This window comes from Bombus vancouverensis, chromosome 9, assembly GCF_051014615.1.
Source record: "Bombus vancouverensis nearcticus chromosome 9, iyBomVanc1_principal, whole genome shotgun sequence".
Taxonomy (NCBI): domain Eukaryota; kingdom Metazoa; phylum Arthropoda; class Insecta; order Hymenoptera; family Apidae; genus Bombus; species Bombus vancouverensis.
In genome coordinates, this window is record NC_134919.1 from 13,862,046 (window position 1) to 13,883,801 (window position 21,756).

The 21,756-nt window shown below is 39.9% G+C and overlaps 1 protein-coding gene across 3 annotated transcripts in view; it reads right to left on the bottom strand.

Annotated features, from left to right (window-relative positions):
- Dop2R (dopamine D2-like receptor) overlaps positions 1–10,159 on the bottom strand; it is a 96,416-nt gene extending 86,257 nt beyond the window's left edge. For all 3 annotated transcript variants that reach the window (XM_033346430.2, XM_033346429.2, XM_033346428.2), the window contains exons 1-2: positions 8,762–10,159; positions 3,459–4,466 (exon numbers count right to left, since the gene is read on the bottom strand). In XM_033346430.2, the coding sequence (XP_033202321.2) occupies positions 3,459–4,178 (720 nt within the window). In that variant the 5' untranslated portion in view covers positions 4,179–4,466; positions 8,762–10,159. The remainder of the gene's footprint in view (positions 1–3,458; positions 4,467–8,761) is intronic.
- Positions 10,160–21,756: the final 11,597 nt, after the last annotated feature.

The window sequence follows — 21,756 nt, forward strand, 5'->3', positions numbered from 1 at the left end:
AACGAAACGCGACTATAAATATACTGGTGAGAGTAAACGATTGTTGACCTACATAAATTCGCGAAAAGATTTACGGTGACAGCAGCTGTAGAAAGTAGTAGCGGAGATACTGGAGCAAACTACACAGCTGTTTCTGCCGTGTCCAGAAAAGTGCAATAATAACAGAATAACTTTTGCGTGAACCGGAAATCTCGCGTGGCATACCGACGTGACTGTAAACCACGGCTTGGCTTGTCGTTACAAGGTAATATGTGCGTTCAGCACACACAGTGCACTAAAATGTAACGGTGAAGCTACATTTCCAGAAATAAAAGACAGATCTATCAAAGTCAACGTGGTAAATGTATCAAGCTTTCCTCGTAGTTGGCCTATTCTTCTAGTAATCATTTCGTTACAACGAAACGCTCGGCAGACTACGACCATGATAACAAAGATTGTATGGCATAACGAGGAATAGAAATTGAAATTCTAATAAACGAGCAATTTAGATGAGAAACTACACCGATGCGAACGATTATACGTATGATAACATAGAAAAAGGAAATAAAGAAAATTACACGAAATAACGTGCATTTTTCTTTATTTACACTTCATTCTTGATCTTCTTGTTGTCAGAAGCGAATTGTGTCGAGAAAATTGAAAAAGGAATTAAAATTTCTCCGCTAAAGAAACAAGCGATAGCCCGTATAACGTCACAGCAAAGACTTCAAAAATTTCTCAAGCTCATAATCCAAGTAACCATAAAAGCTTGGAACTACCAGAGAGCCGATAAAAGCGAATTACCAATCAGCGTTAAGTTACGAAGAAGAATATTCTGTCCAGGTATTCCTTCGAGAATACCTACTTCAAAGCTGCTCTTAAAACCGAAACGGAATTAAGTGGATATTATTAATCTCTCCCTCCCGTGAAAGATCTCCACGATATGATTAAACATGTAGTTTTTCGTTCATTGGCCTGCTTTATTATTTCCTTTTTTTCAAATTGAAAGCCAGTATTTGATAAGATTGCATATCACGAACGCAGGCTGACAAACGGCACAGTTTCACGACGTTTCGCGAAACTGCGAATCGTAGAACGCGAGTTCGCGCTGGCAACCGATTAAAGTGCTTCGATCGTAGCACGACACTCGAGTCGCGACATTATCGTTGCGACGCATTATAGGTGCGCACACACGCGTCGCTAAACTGTTTAATGTGAAACTCGCGAACGATCATTTAAGCGGTCGACGAGGGATTTTAGTACGCTGCACCGTGTTAATATCCAGCCCGGGACGTCTCGGTCAACCCGATAGAGGTTGGAACATGCCGCTCACTGTATTGGTCAGTTCGACGTGAAAAAAATTATGGAAGAAACGATAAAGATAGAACGACGAAGACTACAAGAACGAATCTTAAATTCTTCGTTCGTGCGACGATAAACGATTATAGATTTTTTGTAGGATATCAAAATCTGTTCGGATGGCCAACGTAATTGCTTAATACCGACTGAACTTTATCAGATTATTGGAAATTTCCTAGAAGTTAATTCGGTGATAAAATCTTACGTTTTCCATTCTCGAACTCGTTCAATTTGCATGCCTTAGAACCTTGCGGGAATCATTTTATCCGTAATTAGCTTGTGATACTTTCATTTCCTGCAAACGCTACATTTAATTTCGTTATTTCTTTGACGTGCCATCGAATTCCGGCACCCTCATGCATATTCCAAAAGGTACATCTTTACTGGTCATTAGGTTTCATGTCAGCCGCGTGGAATAAATCACTCACGTTCCCCTATAAATTAAACTTAAACACTGTTACTTTTGCGAAATGTTCATTAGTACAAGCGGACGTGAATGTCGCGTGTACGAGTGCCACTTTGATCCACATATACTTTGTGCGTAAAAAGGATGGCTTCTATCGTGTTTACGCGACATAATCTCGTGCCAAAATATTTTAAACTATCACGCACTTTATAGAACACAGAAGAATTTTGTCAGATTAGTAAGAACTCAAATATCAGACGCAAAATCATTCTGAATTATTGCTATTGCGTAGCGTGCTGATTAGAGAGGCGAATATGAAACAGCGAATCACGTAATAACTCGTAAATACGAAAATTCCGCGTTTCAATTATGGAACAATCCTTGATTATACGTACAATGTTGTACAATTAATTAAATTACCGATCGCAAATACACGTCTTGTTGACGAAGATATTATAATAATTACACGTAACTTTGGGCAAAAATATATTCAAATTTTCCCAGGATCTATTCCGAACGATTCGACACGATGAACGTTCGGTTAAAGCGAGGATAATGGAATATTGACGATTTTCGACCGAAAATTCAACTTTAATAAATCAATAGCATTTTTACAAGCCCTATGCAATTCATAATTAATATTCGTTCTGAAGATCGGTTCAGAACCTACCTGCACCTCGACTCTCGTAAAATTATCATCTTCTACAGATATCGTGGAATATTGCTTATCGAGTTGCAGAAATATAGAAAAGTCTCTCATCGAAGGGACGTAAATTTTCTGCAATTAGCTTTTCGTGTTAAGATAAAAACATATTCGTTACGGTAATTATTCAGGGCAACATAAATTTTGCGCATTTAATGGTGCAAAATGAAATTATAATACCTTGACGCCAGACAGTTTTATCCTTTAAATTAATAAGAACAAATGGGATCGTAAAATGTACATAGGTCCTAAATCGTCCTAAAATGTAATGAAACAAGATAAATCCGTCAGAAATTTATTTCGCGTAAGATTGAAATTTATTCCAGAACGTAAATAAAACGGCAGTTAAATAAATACTGCACGCATAAAAGAATGCTTTCGCTGGCAGCGCTCGTTTGACATCCGCACTATGACACGGTAGGAGCATTTCGAACGGAAGTAGGTCATCGCTATCACGGAATTCAGGAGCTGTCACTTGAAGAATTACTCAAATTGCTTTAATTAACTAATCCTATTTCATTTGATTGGTATACGTATCCGAACTGCGGAACCATCGACATTCGAACAAAATCATCGTTTGTTCGATAAATATAGATCTATGAAAATTCAGTTTCCCGATACAATAATAGGAATGCTAACTGATTTCCAATGAATTGCTTTAATTAAATCAGGTTATAAACATCGCGCAAATGCGATGGCAAAACAACCGGACCGACGATACGAGGAACATGCCGATTTGGCAGTCATAAATGTCACGATGCACTTGCAAACGAGTCAGTGAAAAAGGCATCGTTGTCTTTTATACGCCGGAACTAAAGTCTGAGCGAATTTCTAAAAAGTTTATATTTCGAATTAACATCCACTTCTAGCACATCGGAATAATAGCCGACACGATAATTATTTTTATCGAGATAAAGGATAAGGTGCGAAGCGTAATTTAATGAATTCTTTTAATCCGTCACCATCCGTTTTAAAAGCCATTGTAATACGTGGAAGAGAAAGCAGACTCACCAAAACGTAGACAGCAAAGGGCATGACGAGCACAGCAACGAGCAGGTCAGCGACGGCCAGGCTCACGATGAAATAATTCGTGACCGTCTGCAAAGCTCTTTCTCGAACTACAGCGAGGATAACCAATACGTTGCCGAATAGCGTTAAACAAGGCACGATCACCAGGATCAGAGCCCACCAGCTGTTGGCATTCGTCTTTTCATCGACGTCTGCTGTCGGCCCGCACTCACCGGCTCTAACGACACCAGCTGCGGTGCCCGCGACTATCGACGACGTGCAGTTCACGCTTCCGTTCAGGTTCAGGTTAGCCCCTCCATCGTAATAGGCCGTCAAATTAACGAAAGCGCTGTAATTCAATCGATTGATGTAATCGTTTAAGTCTTCGAAGACGAACAGGTCCGATATGCCGGTGTAATTGTCGGAGCTAGGCGACGACGGTGATACCGAGGAAAAGAACGACGATGACACACTGAACAAGGAACCGGAAGGCGTTGTACCTATCGTTGTCGAATCATTGAACCAACTTAACTCGATGCCACTGGTTGACGCATCTTTCTCGCTTCTTGAGAAAACGTCGTTTAAGACGGTTTCGTCGTGTATGGTGACTGCGTCCTTGGTTGCGTTACCGGGAAACAAATCGGATAGTCGTTGCGTATGGTCTAACGACAGATTGCTCACGATGGACTTAACCAGAGGCTGGTCGTTCGTGTTCGTCCCCATTTCAAATTTCTCTACTCGTGAATACTGGACGCCGATGTTGATCACGAGATTTTGAAACGCGTCGGTTCTTTAATTTTGTCTGGCATCCTCGTGACCGTTATCTAAGTGTTCACGGCTAAGCTTTTCGTTTCCCTTACGTTGGTGATGTGCGGCGTTCCTTGTGCGATAACATTCTCGATCGTCCGTGCACGCAAGAAACGAGGTGCTGCGTCTGGACTATCCTCTCACCAATCACCACAATCGCCCCAACCTTAGCGGCGTATCATTGAAATCCCTCGTCGAGAATCTCTGTAATAGAAAGAAGAACCACGGTCAGTACGACTTCTTCCCTTGCCTTACGTTTTACACCTATCCTTACATTGTAAAATAAAAGCGTAATGCTCGGTGTCGTAGTCGCGTGTTAGATAATTCAATCTATTTTCGCTCGAGTTTGTACCTTAGTTTTATTTCCGCGGTAGAACGCGTTACACGAACGCCACGGAAATAAAGGCGGAAGAAGGATTAAGGAAATTTAATTAAATTAAAACCGTAGACGGTAACTACCGCGATATAATGAATTTCGAAGGACTTCCTTGGAACTGAATAACAGATTAAATATTAATACAGGTCAGATGGTTGCGAAAGTAACGAGAGATTTTCATCTGCTTAACGAAACAGCTAGAAACGTGCAATTTGTGTTTTAGATTTTTCGTTCCGTTCGGTCGAACGTGGCTTCACGTAGTCTCACAAGTGTAAACATATTTATGCCTGTGATTCTTTGAACGTCTAAATTTGCAACGCGAAAAAGGAAATGTATTTTTATTCTTTTATTGTTAGCATCAAATTACGCGAACTATGTTTGAGCAAGTCTGTCTATCTTTTTCTTTTCTCTTAAAAAGAGGACGAAAGATCTATGAATCAGATAGAGCTTGTCCGTTCGTAACGAATGTCGCGACGCAATCTCAAAATTAAAAGAAAACTCAGGACTTCTCTCAAGCGGTTGGCCTGGCTTAGTTTTTGCAGAGGAACGGTCGTCTCTTACGGGGTAGAAGGAATCGAAAGCACGCACGTAGGAGGGGTGGATTGACAGATGGACAGACATTATAGTGTTTCTCTTGCCTTTCGACGTGAACGGCGTGAAAGAGGGAAAGAGGAGAGATCCTCTCGAACCGCTCGAAGCCGGCAGCCAAGGGAACTCGAAGGACCCTCTTAAGGGCAGAAATCATCTCCTTATCTCTTAGGGCCTACCATTTCCCTGTTCTACATACACTAAGCAAGCCGAGTCAAGTGTATCGGCAGTCGTTATATTTTGAACTGTAAATCGCTCAAAAGGAATATGCCTGCATGTATTTTCTTCCTTTTCTACTTAAGCACGCTTTCTATTCTGGACACGCGTCCCTTAAACTTACGTGTCGGATGCTTACTCGTGTGTCTCTCCATTCTGAAAGAAAAATATACCACGGAGAATGTTGCTATTCCAGACGTTGGTGCTAAATGTCAGGAAAATAATGATGTCGATTAAAACGAGTACCACGATGCGAAGTTTTATGTAAAACTTTATGCGAAATTTTATAGGAAATGTCACTACCGTATATCGTATTCCGTGTTTTTAATCAACAGAGATAGAAGTAAGTACACAGTATATCATCACAAATTGCCAAGAACAGTGCCTGACAAAAAATTGGCTTCATTCAGATCGTCATAGGGGGCTGTTATAATCCTTATAATTAATTGCGGCAAAATAATATGCAATTTCTTCAGATGATGCTCTTTCATCGGGTCGCTAACGACACGGTGATATTTGAATATGTAAATATGCAAAGCAACGTTATAATTCTGAGTGAAATATATGTACTAACTTGAATTTTGTTCTCAATGGTAACTGTGTCATTTCCCTCTTGTCTCCTCCCTTTTCCATTGTCTTTTACTGTTTTTCTTTGAATTCGCTATGCAATTATATACATTACTCTTTAATTGTACAGAAATTAGGAGCACTCCAATTTAGTTCCAATTTATTCTATATAACGAAGTAAACTTGCACAGACAATGGTTAAATATAATATTGCGATATGGTCGGTCGGCCGACAATATCGTACAATGGTATTCAAAAATTCACCAACGAAAGGATTATTTAACACACCCATAAAACGTTAACACGTTTTAAAGCATTAATCTGTATCGTATGATGCGAAGAACTACACCATGCATCACAATTCTTTTCGATTAAAATGAAAATATTCGTACACATATAAAGTCTGATTATATCCAAGGCTTTTGAAAATATTGCGATTGAAGCAACCCAGTTCACGTGAAAATTGTATCGAAAGTAAATGTATAAAATGGCATGACAAAGATGATAGAAAGAGACAGGAAAACAACTTATTTACGAAGATGTATACTAGAATGAAAAGACATAACACGGTCGCAAATAAAAACTTTTAAGAAGGGACATTCATCGATGTAGCCGAGCGCGTTCATGTAATTTACATATATCTTGGACTACAAAAATTCTGCAGACTTCTTTAAATCTGTACAGTATTAAGTCTCTGACACTTCTTGCTTAATAACAATTGCCGTATTAGAGAAATTCGCGTCTCCAGAAATATCTGCGGGCGCGTAGAACTTCAGTCTCGGCTAAGTATTCGATTGTTCATTTCACGCTTCATCGTTTCCATTTACGTTAAACGTGACAATTTTTTTTTACATGATTGGTAGAACGTCGCGTGTATTGTACAAATTAAAAAATCAACGAAAGCAAACAAGTGTAAAATTTGAGAGACAAGCCAGAATTATGAGGTCACGCCACAAACAATGATATGACGAATACTCACGACATAAAACAGAATTTTATGCTTCGCCCCCTCGTTCGAACAAAAGCTATATGGAAAAGCTGTGTTATTCAAGTGAACAAATTCGTACGAAGAATCGTCTACCTCGTTATATATGGTTCAAGAAAGTAAGAGGAGCAATTCTACAATTTTGGATAATTTACCAAAACGCCATTCTCAAATACGTTCCGCGGGTATATTACGTTTCGTTTTATTTAGGAGAAATATTTCGGACATTAATCTCAACGCTATTTCCACGAATTTTATAAAATTGCAGATGCACAGACAATTGCGCAAAGGTAATCCACTAGCGAGGGGAAGGAACCGTTTCCAACGAAAATATAATACGCAATTCATTCCGGATAGCGAAGGTTTCTGTCTTACAAGAAATGAAATCGTGACGTTTAAGATTGATTGTTCTTGCAGCTTACCTACAACTGCGAGAGAAAGGCACAACTGTACGATGCATAAGGAAAAAATGATGCCTACGTCGTGGTAATCTTGACTTAGATTAATTAGCGAAATGATAGTATAATTAATTATATACGATTGACAAGAAATTCCACTGACATCGGGATGTTCGTTTGTCGTCCCAATTCGAGATTCGCAATTACTTAAATGTAAGAAACGTAGGAAATATTAAGAGTGTTCGTATTCGTATTAAATATTCGAGAAATAAAAAGTGCGATGCGTTTAATGAGGCAATAATTTCCTGAGATATTAAAAGTGCGTGATTACGTGAAATGTAGACTGCACCAGGTAATGTATGTGTTATTTTGTGCAATTATAGCAAAAATAAACTAATCACGTCTTTGCCTGCCGTGGTGCATTTACGGCTTGTAGCTCCTCATATAGTTCAAGGATATTAATCTAATTGATATGTCCATAGCCGAAGCAGCACATTCTTGAAATACTTGGAAAGATTATTAGGATATAATGATATCCTTATCGTGTTAAGTAGTAAAAGCACGCATTAAGGCTGGCAGTAGAATGGATCGTAATAAAGAGCAGCACAAAATTCGATAGCCATTATTCTTGCGGTTAATCCTATTCCTCGAAATATTCCAAAATATGCGCTAATTTAAAACGTTTTTAATCCGTGAGATTACAAATGTCTCTTACTTTACTCGTATTATCTAACTTTACCTCTCCATCTGAGTATAAGAATAGCGTTGACGACGGGACAATTATAGTAGAAACTACTATCACGTTCGAGTTCGACTTTAAGCAAGTTTAATAACGTCTTCGCTGTTCCATAATTTTCAAAACTGTATGAAAGAAATAGAACGCGTGATAATCTGAAAGTGCATCCTGCCGCTCGTTGAAATTGTGCCTGCATGAAATTAGTTTAATCGGATTAATATTACGCGAACATTAATTTCGCTGGTTCGTTTATCGCGAATACTTACGCTTTATAAGGACTGAAATACAACGAATACCTTCTACACAAAATTTCGCGCGTGCTCTTAATGCACCGAATAAAATGACACACATATTTCCGTTTCATATTCCGCGCGCATATCGCCGCATGTACTTACTTTCCTCTTCGCTGTCATCTCTTATTTATAATTCCTTTAATTCGACCATCTTTCACCCCCCGAAACAAGTTTCCTTTCTTCGCTCGCCGTCAAATCGCGTTTTAATTAATAACGACTAAGATCCACTTAGCAATTCAAATTGCTCGTACCTACACCCTTGACCTACACGTTCAGGCATTTCTCGGTCAAGAGAATCTTAAGTAGGAGAAAATTTAGCGGCGATTAAACCGTTACTTACCATTGATCACACCTGTGTCACTTTTGCGTCGTCTCAGCAACGTTCATCCATGCCAGTCCGTTCTCTTTGAATTTCTAACGAGTCGATCGACTAACGCAAACATAGTATCGTCATGGTCAGGAGTAATAAACGTCCTTGCCGATCACGGCGATATACTGCGTGGCCGTGTCAAATAAACACGCGGTGTTGTTCAACAGGCAAAAATCCAGTGGTTCAAAGCTTGATCTGGATGCGACGTCGATTCGTTGGAGAATTTCCTCGTGCTGTCACGCGTTCATCGCCAAGTTCGCCTCGTGTCTTCCCCATATTCTGCGCAAGATCCATGTATCGAATGTGCCTCTCTGTCTGTATGTATATATCAGGGGGATGATCCTCGGCACCATAGAATACACGATAGTCGTACTAAGCTCCGCCATTCACCTACCGCTGGTAGATCGATTCAATATTTTGCAACAGGATCAAAAACGTCGCACGGCTTTATATTCGATCTAAAGCGGCGGCATTGTACTGCCTTGGTTTATTACGTTTCCCGCAATGCGAATTCGTGTACGGTAGAAAAATCCTTTTCATCGAACTTCCCGTCGGTCTTCTTATATTGGTCCTTCTCGGCTTCGATCTACCGATTAAGCGATCTCTATTGGTTTAAACGACGATGCAAGACATTGCTTTAATCGGCAACGATCTGCTGGACCAGTCGACCCTCGACCAACCGATCGTTAAATTTCCCAACAGGAAATTCAACCCTCTAATGCTGATTGCAGAGAATCCTTTGGTCAAACGGGATCCATGAACACTCGGCGTGATTTCCATTTGACCACGCACAATCGACGGCAATTACCAGATACTCTTCTTTGCCATCGGCCGCGTCATTCGATCGTATCGACATCTCGACACACTTCGCACTTTTTACTATCATTGCGATTCTTTTTCCCTCACGCTCTATATCCGCTCGAACTAGTCAATCGCGAAACATCAAACTAAACAAATCGAGTAGATTCTCTCACAAACGCACTCTTGGTATTCACACGCGTCAAAGAACGATCGATTCGATTATCAGGTTCACTGAGGAAACTGAATGGTTCACGACGAGAACAATTGGAATATCGACGGGCGTAGTTGTTGGTCGTAATAGATCACGACGAAGGAGAATACCGCTGAGGTACCTGTGGATTCCTCCGTGTCTGGGATCAACGATCGCAATCGAAGTGTCATCTTTTATCGTTGGCCCTGAGAAACCAAGGCGAACCACGTTGGCCAAGATCGAACGACGAGGGGTGGCATCGCTGTCGCCGTGATCGTCCTCGTCGTCTTCCTCTTGGTCTTGGTCGCTTATCTGAATCGCCGAGGCAGCACTTTCGAGCCACGTTGTTGAACGAACGGCGAGCGACTGCCTGTCCGTCCGAGTTTCCACACCGCCTCGAATCCCGAAGCTCGCACGTTCGTGTTAGGTCGGGGAGGGAGCAACGTTGGAGGGGGCTGCCCGGCGGCCTATTCCTCTCTCTTCAACCCTACGCGCACACGCTGCTCTCGTCACCAACCCTTAATTCGCAACCCTACCCCACTACCCGCTTTTTCCTTTTCCTCTTCCTTTTCCTTCTTCCACCGCTTCTTCCCCCTTTCTGATTTTCCTTCATCATCTCTTCCTTTTCCTCTGTTTTCCTCGCGCTTTTTCCCTTCATCGCAAAGAAGTGTAAAATTTGCTGGATCGGCAAATTCCATACCATTATTAAGTTTCCTTCCGGCATAGCTTCTATATTATCAAAACTTTGTCACCGCTTTTAATTAAAACCGTCGTGCTATTGACGACAATCTGTCGATGATTATCTATCGGTAACGATATAAGCAATATTTTCTACGGACCTGCCGTTTCCTTTGTCATTCATTGATAGAGCAAATTAAGATGTATGTTCGTGGGATGCCAAAATCTATGAAAGCAGAGAAATTTATAGTTTCTAATTTTCTGTCTGTCGCAACCACCGAAAAGTAAGAATGATCCTTAAAGTTGGGCCAATTTCTAACTGTTGCAATTGTTCCGATGTGACGTTCTCTAGCACGATATACAATACGCTCTTTCAACCCCCTGTTGAGACAAAAAGTGCTGCTTCTTACGCCAATTACCAACTTTGTGATTTATCATCCCCATCGACATCGATACGCTGCGCGGTCGGAGTTTGATCTCTGCGAGGAAAGAACTATTCGTCCGTTAGCTAAGAGAGAGCTCAGCAAATGTCGCGGCTACGAAGATACGAAATAACGAGGTAAAGCGACGAAACGAGCAGCTCGAGAAACAGGCTTCACCGAGGTAGAGTTTTATTTCACGGACGAAGTCGATTTATTTTATTCAGGCTGGTTGTCAGTAGAAAAAGTCTAAAGACACATCCAGCAGCGAGTGTGTAAAAATTCTCCCTCACGCTAAACGTTCGCACACTATTGGAAAATTTAATACGAAAAATACGTTGTTCGATCAATTGAGAACTATCCCAGGTAAAAATTACTGGAGAAATTTGCGCGATGATCGTTGTATTTTCAATCTATGGTTGAATTCGATCGCGTTAGTGAATCTTACAGGTTGCACGAGTGGCCACTTCCACGGCAAGATACAAGCAAACATTGGCAATCTACTGGGAATTCACCATTTAATCCGATATAAGCATTTGGATCGATTGAACGATATTAAAATTTTATTTGTTCCGCAGTAATGGAAATGCGTTGCGTATTATTATCATCGCCAATAATTATTATTTAGCGATTTATCGGTTATACGATGCGGCAGAAATACTCGGCAGCGTATTCAAAAACATTACTTCGCTTAGTTCGCGTTAGTTACACGTTCGAAGAAATTCGAATTACAAGTTAAACGGAAAGAGTAGTGGTTTTGCAATTACGAGGTTCATTTACGAAGTGTAACGCGATGACGGAACATCATTAACATTTACATCGACTGATTTACGTAGATGAACACCTACGTAACAAAGTTGCAAGCCAGCTACAACATATCCTCTGCGAAGTGTTTTAAATTTTCAAAGGATACTTTATTATGCGGTGGCACAAACACGTCAGTCTCGTTCTAAGATAGATGTACCTCTTCGTTAATAAACATCAACTACGGTCATATTTTCATCGCGAAAATGGTCAGTATCCTAACTACGGGATAGATCGACGTTTATTATTTCACAACACAGTTTCCCCTTAAACGAAATGCGAAACAGCATCGTACGCGTTAGCGTTCATTTCTCAACGTTAATTACAAAAACTGTCGTCGTTCGTTCTCCATAAGTATCGGAAAAATAATTAGGAACGTGTAAGGTTTATCATTGAAGGCGCTGCCGACAAAACTCGTACTACACTTAACCAGCGAAACGTGCAATTTTTTTCAAAAACTAATAAAACCTATCCGTCGATCTTTTTTGTAATTAAATAAGGGTCACTCTTCTAGATACGCTCCTGAATCCGACAGACCGTATAGTAAATCCACTGGCAAAGTCACGAGTCAACGCGTTCTTCCACGGCAAATTAGGAGCTATGATTACAGCTTCGTGGTATCCTTTCAGCCGTGCCTCATAAAACAGTTTTACAACGTATCCTTGTCGGTGCTTGCGCCTGCTCTTTTCTTTTATGTTACGATGAAGACGAAAGATCGCCAGTGAACCGCACATTTTGATGCGACCAAGGCATCGAACTTCTGAATGACACAGCCATTCGACTGCGAACCATCACTCCTTTCGATAAGATCCGGTATGGCGATATTTTTCCTATCGTTGAATTTTCTGCTAGAAATGCTTGCGTTACTTTGAAATTCCTTTAGTAATATCGTTCCATTTATACTCTTATCGCAATAACGTGTCTGAAACACCTGAATTACCTGGATATCTATCTCTCTGTTTTAAATGAACTTTTGCTTCCGTATCATATATGTCGACTAACCAGTTTCAGTGGCAACGATCAACGCATTTCTGACGACCGCTGGTCCATACGAACCGTAAGAAAACACCGTACCGAATAATGTTGATATCTTCCGACACCTATAACCGCTACGTTCATGGATGCAAACTCGTCTGAAATTCAAGAATAGGCAACTTCACTGGCAGATAGTTGTATAATATATCCATGGATTTTAACTTCGAGAAACATTTGCTCGATAACAATTCGACGTAGAGAAACGCAAACGAACTGCCTCGGCAGTTGGTCGATGTCCGCAGATACGAGAGAATCGCTCGCGGGCCAAACGACTGCATCGTTAACTACTGTTATTTCGAACTATTCATTTCTATCACGAGGCACCAGACAACGGCGCAATCGTTTAAATATTGGTTTGGTGAATATTCGAGTCTGATAAAAAAATTCACTTATGTCGTCATTCAATTTACTCTATTAAATTTCAATTTATAGCGAACATTCGCTCGATCTATGTAATACAGATGAATGATATATATATAGAAATCGAGATCGAAAATTGAGAGGCTCAATGGGAAACAGGCGCATCTCACGTGTCTATAAACTTTTGTTGTTCTTTTTTTCTTTTTTTATACCATTAATTTTCTCCGCCAGTGTAGTGTATTAGGTTGTCCGAAAAGTTTCCTTCGTTTTATAAGATGACAATAGATGAACGATAATTTCTGTTTTATATTATTTTATTCAATTAGGTATGATTCATTTCGTTATATCTCTGTTATTATGTTCGTGCATTGTTCAATAAACTAATACAGGGTGGTTGGTAACTGGTGGTACGCGAAAATTCTACGCGAAAAAAGAAGTCGAAAATATGGAATAAAAAATTTTTTTCTTTTTTTAATTTTTTTAAAAATCTACAGTGAGATCCGTTATAACGAGACGTGATAAAGTGCACGCGTACCGAGCGAAAATTCAAAGTCGATTTTCTCGAAAACAAAGCCTCGAACGAAAAATTTTTATTCTATATTTTCGACCTCTTTTTTCGCGTAGAATCACCCCCTTTCTTCTTGAACCACCAATTATCAACCACCCTGTATTAGTTTATTTGTGCGTCTATTATTTCCTTATAAAACGAAAGAAACTTTTCGGACAACCTAATACATTCTACGATCTACTAATATTGTACAATGACACGTACGTTTCATCGTATTATACTCTTCGCGCAGAGAAAACGCAAACTCGTAATAAAAAAATGCGTCCATGGTACCCGACCCTTTAAGGACACGTAGCATATCTCAATAGTAGTCTTTATTTATCATCGAAGCATCGTTTAAAATAGTTACAATTTCACATCGCATTTCCTATGAAAATAACTTTTCTTTTAACCTGCTTCTTCCTAAAATTATAAAACGGTGGCATGTACCTGTTCTTCACCGGGCTGCTCAATTACAAGCGAGTCGTATCCTTCAGTTTGTTCTCCGCTACGTGTGTCTTACATTATCTGGAACATTGCCTGGCAGACAGAGATGCCGTAGCTTCCAGGAACATCTTCCACCGAAGAGGATTTTCCTGCACGCGCGGACTCTACGTGCAGATTGCACATGGAGGTTTACATGCGCGGTTTCTACACGCGCACTGATTCAAGACAAAGAATAATGTCACGGTATTCAGAGACAGAATCACGTATTATACCAACTATACCAACAATACCAACACTATAAATACATGGCCCGAATCAAGACAAAGACAGAGTCAAGCATCAAGACAATTGTCCGATCGACAATTTCGATATTCTGGTCCGCTATTTGTAACGCGTGAACAAGTTATATAGTCGCGTGCAAACATAGTAACAAGCAGGTACATAGTCATAGTTATAGTACGTGGACTGAGTCTTGGACGAATAAATGTTATTTAGTTTCAATATCCACTCGTTCAGAAATCACCTGAGTCGTATTCGAACGTAAATCGTACAATAGAAAAATGAATTTTCGTCGTATGCATCTACATCGCGCTTTCTATTTGTCTAAATTTTACGGGGCATTCGCGTAGAAGAGGAAAGACGCGATTGCTATCGTTTCTTTGTAACTTCTTACTTTATCCTTTGACTTGTACGAGGTGGTGAATGCCTACTTACGAGTCGCTTGGCACGCGATTGATCTACATTCCTCTCGAATTTCTCCATATAAGGAGACACGAATAGCATCGGCATCCTCGCAATTTCGAAATGGTCCTTATTGCAACACGGAAATTTACGAATGGCTTTACACGATGTAGCTACGTGCAAAAATGTATTGTACGTTTTTTTACATCAATTATTTCTAATCTAAAAATAACGCGAATTAACAAATATTCTTTTTATTTCTTTGTCCGTGCTAAAATAGTAAGAACTGTCTTCGATAATTTCATGCGTCCTCAAAGTCGATGACACTTCTGTAAAGAAATCAGCATATCTCGGGTATTTGGATACATTAAACAAATGAGCAAGTAAAATGGATGAAGCGCTTTAAACCGTACGATGGTAAGCTTTAATCTCTTCCACTATCGAATAATCGGGAATTTATTCCCTCGAACTTGCAATTAATCTGGAAAAATATTCTCGAACGGTTTCTCGTTGATCAGCGGATACCTACGCCTGACCATGCACCGACTCGTACTACTTATTATCGATTACTCTTTGAAGTGAACTCGCCATTTTCCTCTTTCTCTTTTTCTTATTTTTTTTTTTCTTTTTTCTTTTTTTAATTTCTTTCGCCACGGAAAGCTGGGATAAATTAGAACCGAAAAAGCTTTCGAATATTAATTGCATTTCCTTGATTTTCACGTTGGAAATCAACCGATTTCCGATAATGCTTCTCAACGCTTCTCAAGTCCGGGAAATGCGAGGATACGAGGGATCGCGTAAAACCGATAATAGTGCACGGCGTTCTTTATGACCGTGAAATTGATCGAAGTTTCAGAGATTTTCAGCTGTCATGGGGGGTGAGATTTCCATCTATAAAAAATTTTCATATCACCTTGGAAATCCATTCATCAAAATCCAAAAGTTTTAAAGGGTTCGTAACCGCTGAGACCACGAAAATTCCTCTGCAAATACTTGACAGCAAGTTCTTGGCAGCGAATTCTTGCTATAAGAAAGTTCAGAGTTCCTCGTAATCTGGTTTCATGATACTTGCCACGAACGAAAACCAAAGAATTACGATATTCATTGAAAATATAAGGTGCGTATCTTTACGATTTCCTTACCCGTTGTCTTCATAGTCGCGTAATCATGTCGCGTGATTACAAGTTTCTTTTAGCCTCATCTCGAACAACTAATAACTTCTATAACATGAAAATCGATGATAATTTTGTAGAAAATGTTAAGCGAAATCAAATTAACGTACGAGATACGTAGCTATGAGAGATTGTCGACAAAACCTTGGGAAAAAAACCTTTCATTTAACTCTTTATACCCTCTTCTGGTTGAATCACTTGCGAAAGGATAACGTACAATACGCGATTCGATAGCCGTGATGATAACAGTGATCGACGCATCAATTGATCCTTAAAACGCTTTATAATCGAGAATAACGACGATTGACGAGCAAAGCGTAATGAAAATTTATTTGAACCTTGATATAAATAATCGTTTCGTGACAAGTTAGTGTACAGACTCGCGTAATCAGATGCAACGTCTCCGCGGTTTTAATTTGACCCAATAAATCCTAACAAAGGCCGTATCTTGACGAGAAAATTACCGTTCGACATAGAACAAGCACGGATAATATTGATGGACGAAATAATGCAACACAAACGAAACAACCGAACCTTTACCAATGAAAATACGATTATCCGTCAACGCTAACAATGACGACACGTAAAGTAATGAAACGCGTGATATATACGTAAATAATCCCAACATACCGATGATTTGGCGCATCGAATCGATGTTATTCCAGTCGGATCGAGTTTCGTTCGAATATTACTAGTTATCGTTACATTGATCCCGAGCTGTACGTAGCAAACCGTATGACAGACATAGCAGAAAATAAATAATCCACGTTATGGTCAATGCGATTTTCCAGGTCGGAATATTTCTATCTGAAACACGTCGCTTTGCCGTCACGGAAGATTGCGGATTATATCCAATGATTCGCATCCGAATGGGACGATTTCAATCGAAAACGATGCGTGAAAGAAACGTATTCGAAAGAAGGTTTACGAAAACAACTAAACTGAATATTTTTCGAGGTGGAACACTTGCATGTAAAATATAACAAAAAAAGAAAAAAACGAAATAAATCGAATTGATTCAAGCGCGATAAATCTCGAGTGATTTTCCATGTTACGGGCATATCGGCCGGTCGACGATGACGCTATAACGTGGCCAAGATACGCATTTAAATGTAATCACTGTGACTTCGAAGCAGCGATGAATACGCTTAGATACGCAATAGGGCTTCTTTAATCTGAGATTGAATACGCGAGGGCGCGAAACGTCGCTTGCGCTCGATCCAGTCGCGTTACGAGAAGCGTGAAACGTCCTTTCAATTTCCTCTTTAACCGTGCGAAAGATTCCGGGATTAAAGGGGGAGCCCTCTTTTTGCCCATGGATCCGAGTATAAAAGTAGAATCAGCTGAAAACCGCCAACACGCGCCTTGACGTGTTACCAGTCGAACTTTAATGAAATTTACGGATCCGATATTTATGGAGGGCTTCCACGAGAATCGCGCATCTACTCATTTTACTTTGAAATATTTCCTGTCCAACCGACTAAGCCTGGCTAGCCTGTTATTCATGAATATGCTGATTATCGCGCTTTTCTGAGACGCTAATGGAAGGAAAGCGCATCTTCCTCCACCAGGGTATTATAAGATCTGCCGATAACGTGTTACGACTTACCAAGTACTTCCGACTTACTCCGTGTACTGTTTTCTCGCATAACAAAAGCTATCCCATGCATTATATGCTTACCTTAAGGACATTATAACTTCCCTGACTATTTCTTACCTATTTAACCAAATTATCACAATATTCGTATAAATTTCAATTCATCAGATATTGAATAACGATCGAACACCGATCAATTTTATTTGTTTTTTTATAATAAGTGTAATATTAAAGTGGCGATATAAATATTAGTATTATAACGTTTATATCGTACGTATAAGACATGCTCTTGACTGCTGTTTTATGAATAGCATTTTTATAAATACGTTTGAAACTCGGTTGATAATGATTTGTTAAAGACAATCGCGAGCTTACCTACTACGGGATATGGAGATTCCTACGATTGATAACACGCTGTGAAATCGATAAACGGTAACGTTTTTCCAACTGAAGGTATCACAGAATTCTGCATTATTTAATTCCATGTATTTTAAACGAATAACGTTGGTAATATGTAATATCGAAATATTGCAAAAGTAAATGCATATATCGAAATAACGCAGTTACAAGACCTCGCCGATCCTGAAAATGTTTCATCTATACGTAGTTTATCCACAGAACATAAAGAAAGAAGTTAACGGTTGAAATATCCACAATCTATTTGCTCGTAGAAGCTATAATTTAAAGATAACAAGCAATAGTCATCGATCTGATGAAAAGTAGCATGCATAGAGTTAATTTTAGTCGTTTACGTGGGAGACACGATAAAAGAAAATTACATATGTTTTGACGCAAAGTCTAAAACTTCTGAGTCGTTCCCACACGCAGTAGCAAAGAGGGTAAAAAATTTTTGTGAGTGTAACTTCGATATCGTCGAAAGTATTTATATTCCATTTCCATAAAAATGATTTTTACCTATCTGACTTGTGTTACCACAAATCCCGTAACATGTGACCTGAAATACCGACAATGAAAGAAAATTTTTGTCCAACGATTAATATTGGTAGTATGTTTGACCGATATTGAAGAAGAAAACGTTTTGAAAGTTTAATTACAGATTGCAGTTTCTTCGTGTTTTAAGCACGAACCTCGCTGTAATGTAATTTCTTCGCGTAAATCTCTCGCAACCGAGTTTCATTTTTCCATGGAATCCTGTAATTGAAAAATCCAAGGGAGACCAGAATCCATCGCGTTCAAGCTTCTCGTCTATCCAAATTACTTTTGCTCAATGTCCTGAGCCAACCTAAGACATAGACGTCCCATTACGTACCAATGACGAAACATTTCACAGGTTACTACTGCCAAGTCGAGCAGAACAGCTGTCTCCGTGAAACATGAGATCCATAGTGGTTACTCCTTTGGAAAATGAGAACGCGAATACCTACATATAACGAACAAACGCATCGAGTGCTTCGAAACCAAATTGAATCGCATTACGTTGCTTCTCTCGTTCCCTTTGTCGGCAAATCCTACCGAGAACACGCTACATCTTCATTTTGTTGCTTGCAATTGCCTTTTAATTACCAGGCTTGCCTTCGACCATCAGTTTCCACGAGTTTCCAGCAACAAAATATCAAGCGAGTTAGATGCGGACATTTCCGATACGCCTTTGTCCATGCGAATCGAGGACACACTATTTTCTAAATGTTATTCGATCTTATCTTTTAATCTTATACAATCGATCTGATTAAATACAATGAATTTGAACTTCAATTTCTTTAAGTAGCCACTTTTCAATGTCCGTTAAATAAACGTTGAGCTGTACTTCGTCGAATCTTTGACTGTCTCTATCGACGATCGAAATAATTCTGATCTGTTGAAATATTGGCGTGAATTTCGGTCGATTGAGCTCATGATGTCTAATCGTTTCTTTGGTTCGTAGCGAATGTACCTTTCGATCAACTGAATCCTAAGTACCGAAAACCATGTTCCCTTGGTGCCTCTTCCTGACGAGGATACGTGGCAATACCTAAACGTTCGACTTATTATATTCCGGACTTATTATATCCTACGATACATGAAAATTCTTATTAGAAAATGGTCTTCCATCGCGGTTGTTCTGCACACCTCGTCAATGGAAATGTCACGTGTTCTTTTATGCGTTTTCGAACGAAACAGCTGTCCGATTACCTTCACGTTTACGCCATTCCTCTGAGAACGCACAGCATCAAATATTCAATTCAAACTGTTCGATCGTAAAAACGGTGGTTAGTCCTCTGGCAGATATAATAAAAGATTTCGGTCGTTGACACGAATACCTACACTTTAAATTTCAAGACGTATGATAGCAGAAGCGTCATTAGTAAGCTATTACGTATGAAATTATTATCGCGTGTGCACGTGTAGTCAACTGATGCAAACGGATAGATGAAAGCGTCACGAGAACGTAATTTGAGGATTACGCTTGCTCGTATATTATCACTGAAACAATGGCCGTGTGACGTCGCCATCGTACAATCACGTAGGTAATCCGCAAGGATCTTCCGGAATCCTCCGTCCGACGGTCGTACGCTCCATGTCTTTGCAACCTAAACACCATTGCAGACCGACAGAACTATTTCCTTAAGCTTTCGATATAATGCGCCCTAATCCAAAAGGATTAACTTCCCTAGAATTGGAACAAATTGTTTTCAACGTGGAGAGCTTGCTTCTCTACTTACACAATTGCACCGAGGTGAACGAATTTTTATCGATTCCTCTCAGGATTCCGCAGATGTTCGAGCAATTTCAACGAGTCGCCGCAGTATGTTGTGTTTTCTATCACCCAGGATTAAAATTTGTCCGGTAAAAAAGAAAAACGAAAAGATGAAAATATGGCGATAAAAGTATCTCGTTGATGTTTATTCGAGTTCACGATGCGCACAGTGTGTTAGTGTGTTTCGGCTTACCGTGCTGCGGCGTTCCAATTACGATTTGATAACTTGCTCGCGAGACACGAAAAACTTGCGACTGAAACTTTAAGGTTACGTGTCCGTTCGCTGCAGTTTTTCACACTGTGAACATCGTTCTAAATTTTCAGCGAGAAATTATGCAGCCCTGAGGCTGACAGGTAGCGGTTGCTGGAAATCGAAGTTCGCCAGTAAGTTCTGGTCGGTAGTTGACGATTGTTAATGCGACCAACCTACCGCTGCGAACAATGGCGAGTAATTATCATTTATATTACTACTGAGAAAGCCCATTTTATTCGGAAATACCATGAATATTAAACGTACCGTCGGGTCACATCGTGTTACCGATTTCTTAGCTGCGGTTACGACCACCACAACCAGGAGATGTACTTTCCAAACTCGAAACGAAGAAAGGAAGAAACTTACATTCTGACAACTTTTTGACCTCGTCACACGAAATACTTTACTCCCGACTGATATTAAGCCGAGTGCGAAAATGACTTTCTTTCCCATTGTCTTCGTTGCTTGCTAATTAAATAAGAAGGTCGTCGCGAAAAAACTACCCTTCGTTACTTCCCGGAAATTCGCACAAAGACGAAGTTTCACCGAGGAAAAGTGTTCGAAACCAAGTTGTTACAGCTTTCTTTCCGCCTGGATTTCTCTTTCCCTTCGATCAACTTCCACCACTTTCTTTTCTTTTTTCAAGCGCACTTCGTCTACCCATTTGATCTAGGAGACGCTAACGATTTCCACTTCTACAACTTCCATCGTTTTTGCTTACGCACTCCAGTTACCAAGCAATGGTTTAGTAAATCTCTTGTTACTTGCCAAACGCCAGTCACGGTTGACAGAAATTGATATCGAATGCGCGCGTTATCTGCTCCAACCATCTGTGTGTGGGTGTCGTTCATTTTTTAACGACGCTGACAACATCATCGTCGTCATAATTACAATGGAATGTGGTGCGCGTTAACCTACTTTTTTCCTCGCCTTTCAGCTTCGTTCGCACACGTGTCACCTTTGTTCTTAATTTCCTCGATAAACGAGCAATCGTAGTCATCCACGGCCGATATCCGAAGAGATAGAGAAGCGTGTAATTACGTGATTCAACCGTTCGACAAAATAATTCACTTTCGATTCGCAGGTAAATGAAATCTGTCACAAGGAACGTTGAAAATATCGTGGTTTGCGTATATACGCGTTTTCTATGTAACCTGTTCATAAATTTCAGTAAAAATCGCAAGAAGAGAAAAACACGTTGTCGGAATACACGTACAGCGTGTAGTCTTAACGATGGTCTTAAGGCGTCCTACTGACAAAACCCTAGTGTATTTCTCTCCATTTAC